This window comes from Cyprinodon variegatus, unplaced genomic scaffold, assembly GCF_000732505.1.
Source record: "Cyprinodon variegatus isolate N-32 unplaced genomic scaffold, C_variegatus-1.0 Scaffold8, whole genome shotgun sequence".
In the NCBI taxonomy this organism is placed as follows: domain Eukaryota; kingdom Metazoa; phylum Chordata; class Actinopteri; order Cyprinodontiformes; family Cyprinodontidae; genus Cyprinodon; species Cyprinodon variegatus.
This window is the reverse complement of record NW_015150461.1, coordinates 2,184,546-2,186,629: the sequence shown is the minus strand read 5'-3', so window position 1 is coordinate 2,186,629 and position 2,084 is coordinate 2,184,546. Positions and strand designations below refer to the sequence as shown.

At 39.0% G+C, this 2,084-nt stretch overlaps 1 protein-coding gene across 1 annotated transcript in view; it reads left to right on the top strand.

Moving 5' to 3' along the window:
* The window catches only part of faf2 (Fas associated factor family member 2), a 12,060-nt gene that overhangs the window by 4,192 nt on the left and 5,784 nt on the right, over positions 1-2,084 (top strand). Inside the window, exons 6-7 of the mRNA XM_015376713.1 lie at positions 709-794; positions 970-1,061. Of these exons, the coding sequence (XP_015232199.1) occupies positions 709-794; positions 970-1,061 (178 nt within the window). The remainder of the gene's footprint in view (positions 1-708; positions 795-969; positions 1,062-2,084) is intronic.

The window sequence follows — 2,084 nt, the reverse complement described above, 5'->3', positions numbered from 1 at the left end:
TTCCATCCCTAATAAATACCCTCCATCAGATAAAACTGTTGGTATGTACATTGATTAATGAGAATTTTCTGAAAAGGGGTATGAAGAAGTAAAACTTATTTTTCATCTTCCCTTTCCAACCAATTGCCCTTAAATTGACTTAAAGTCGAGGAGCCTTCCAGTAGTGATGGTGAAATGAAGCCTCATGAGGCATCGAACCGTTCGGACAAATTGCTTCAACGATCCCCACAGTTTATGAAGCTTCGTGTGAACATGTCTCCACCTACTGGTGGAGTGTAGAACTACAGTTAGTAATATAATATAATGTTTTTTTTTTCCCCAAGTTCCTTTGAAATTGTTAATTGTGTGTATAATAAAATCTTTTGTAAGTTTCACACAATCTTTTGTGTGTAAAATGTCTTAGAAGAGAACAATTTAGGGAGGCTGTTTTCTGCCATTTTAGTGAAATAATCTCAAGCAAACAGTGAAATTGCTTGTGAAAATGATGAGCAAAATAAAAGGTGTTAGTCATTTTTATTGAAACATAATAGTTTTTCCACAGTTTTTGATTTTAATCGGGTTGGAAGTTATGTGTTCAACCAATGCTTGTGCTAAACCAACCTCACCATCTCATAACATCACTACCTTCCAGTTAAACTTGTTTTTTGTCCAATATTCACTCACACACATACAAAAAAAGGTAATGGTGTTTTACTATAACTCTTGCAGGCACTGAATGATGCCAAACGGGAGCTCCGCTACCTATTAGTGTACCTGCATGGAGATGATCACCAGGACACTGATGAGTTTTGCCGGTATGATAATTATTCTGAAGTTGCTGATATCTGTAATTTTTTCTGATGGTTATAATCTCTAAAGTTTTGCCGTTTTTGTAAAAATAAGGAATTAATCATTTTGAAAACTAAGATATGCATACAAAATGTTGTTCCACTTAAGGTCTAAATGTTTTCTCTCTGATGTTTCTCTTAGCTCCACACTATGTTCGGAAGAGGTGATTACGTTTATCAACACCAGAATGCTCTTCTGGGCATGTTCAACCAGCAAACCAGAGGGTTACAGAGGTATGTCAGCACAGAGCCTTTATTGATAGAAGTCACTGAGTTCATGAAGCACAGATGAGGAAGAGTGGGAAACCTATCGTCATCTGAATATTTACAGTTATTAGAATTGCAAGGTTTTCTAATATCATTCAATTAAGTTATTATGGATTAATGTGGGACCATTATTTGATCCTATAAGAACCGGATCTCTGTTGTCCATTTCTATTTAAAGGAATCCACTGCTAGTTAAACATGATTTCATTTTCCTATTAACTTGGAAATTACCATTTATATTGCATCCATCCATTTTCCGTCAAGCGTATCCCAAGTGAGTTCATGAGGGGTGCTGGTGCCCATCTCCAGCTGTCTAGGGGTGAGAGGCGGGGTCCACCCTGGACAGGTCGCCAGGGCAACACAGAGACAAACAGAACAAACAACCATTAACACACACACTCACCCCTAAGGGGAATTTAGAGAAGCCAATTAACTGTCAAAACAGTGATGTTTTTGGACTGTGGGAGGAAGCCGTAGTACCCAGAGAGAACCCACGCATGCACAGGGAGAACATGCAAACTCCATGCAAAAAGACTCCGGTCCGGAAATCAAACCTGGAACCTTCTTGCTGCAAGCTAGCAGTGCTACCCACTGCTCCACTGAGCAGCGCACCATTTGTAACATGTAAATGTATGTATGCACCATTTGTGCTGCTTAAAAACATAATTATTATATTTTTCATCCATGGCGACCGCCGTTTTTTTGCCTGAGCAGTGCATGCTGGTTAGATGATGTGGTTAGGTCTGACTGGACTGCATAGCTCCCCATCTGGGTTAGCATCTCGTAGCAGGAGCTGCACAAATATCTTCTTCTTTAGCCAACTCCCTTTAATCCTCCTTATCTTCGTAACTTCTGTGATTTCTATGTTCTCATCGGTTCCATGGACTCCAGTTAAAAATGAAAAGGTTTTATTGTTACACATTAAGGATTTTTACCACTTGCCCTTTGGGCAAGTGACTTTCACATTTCATTTGCCCAGAAACAATTTTT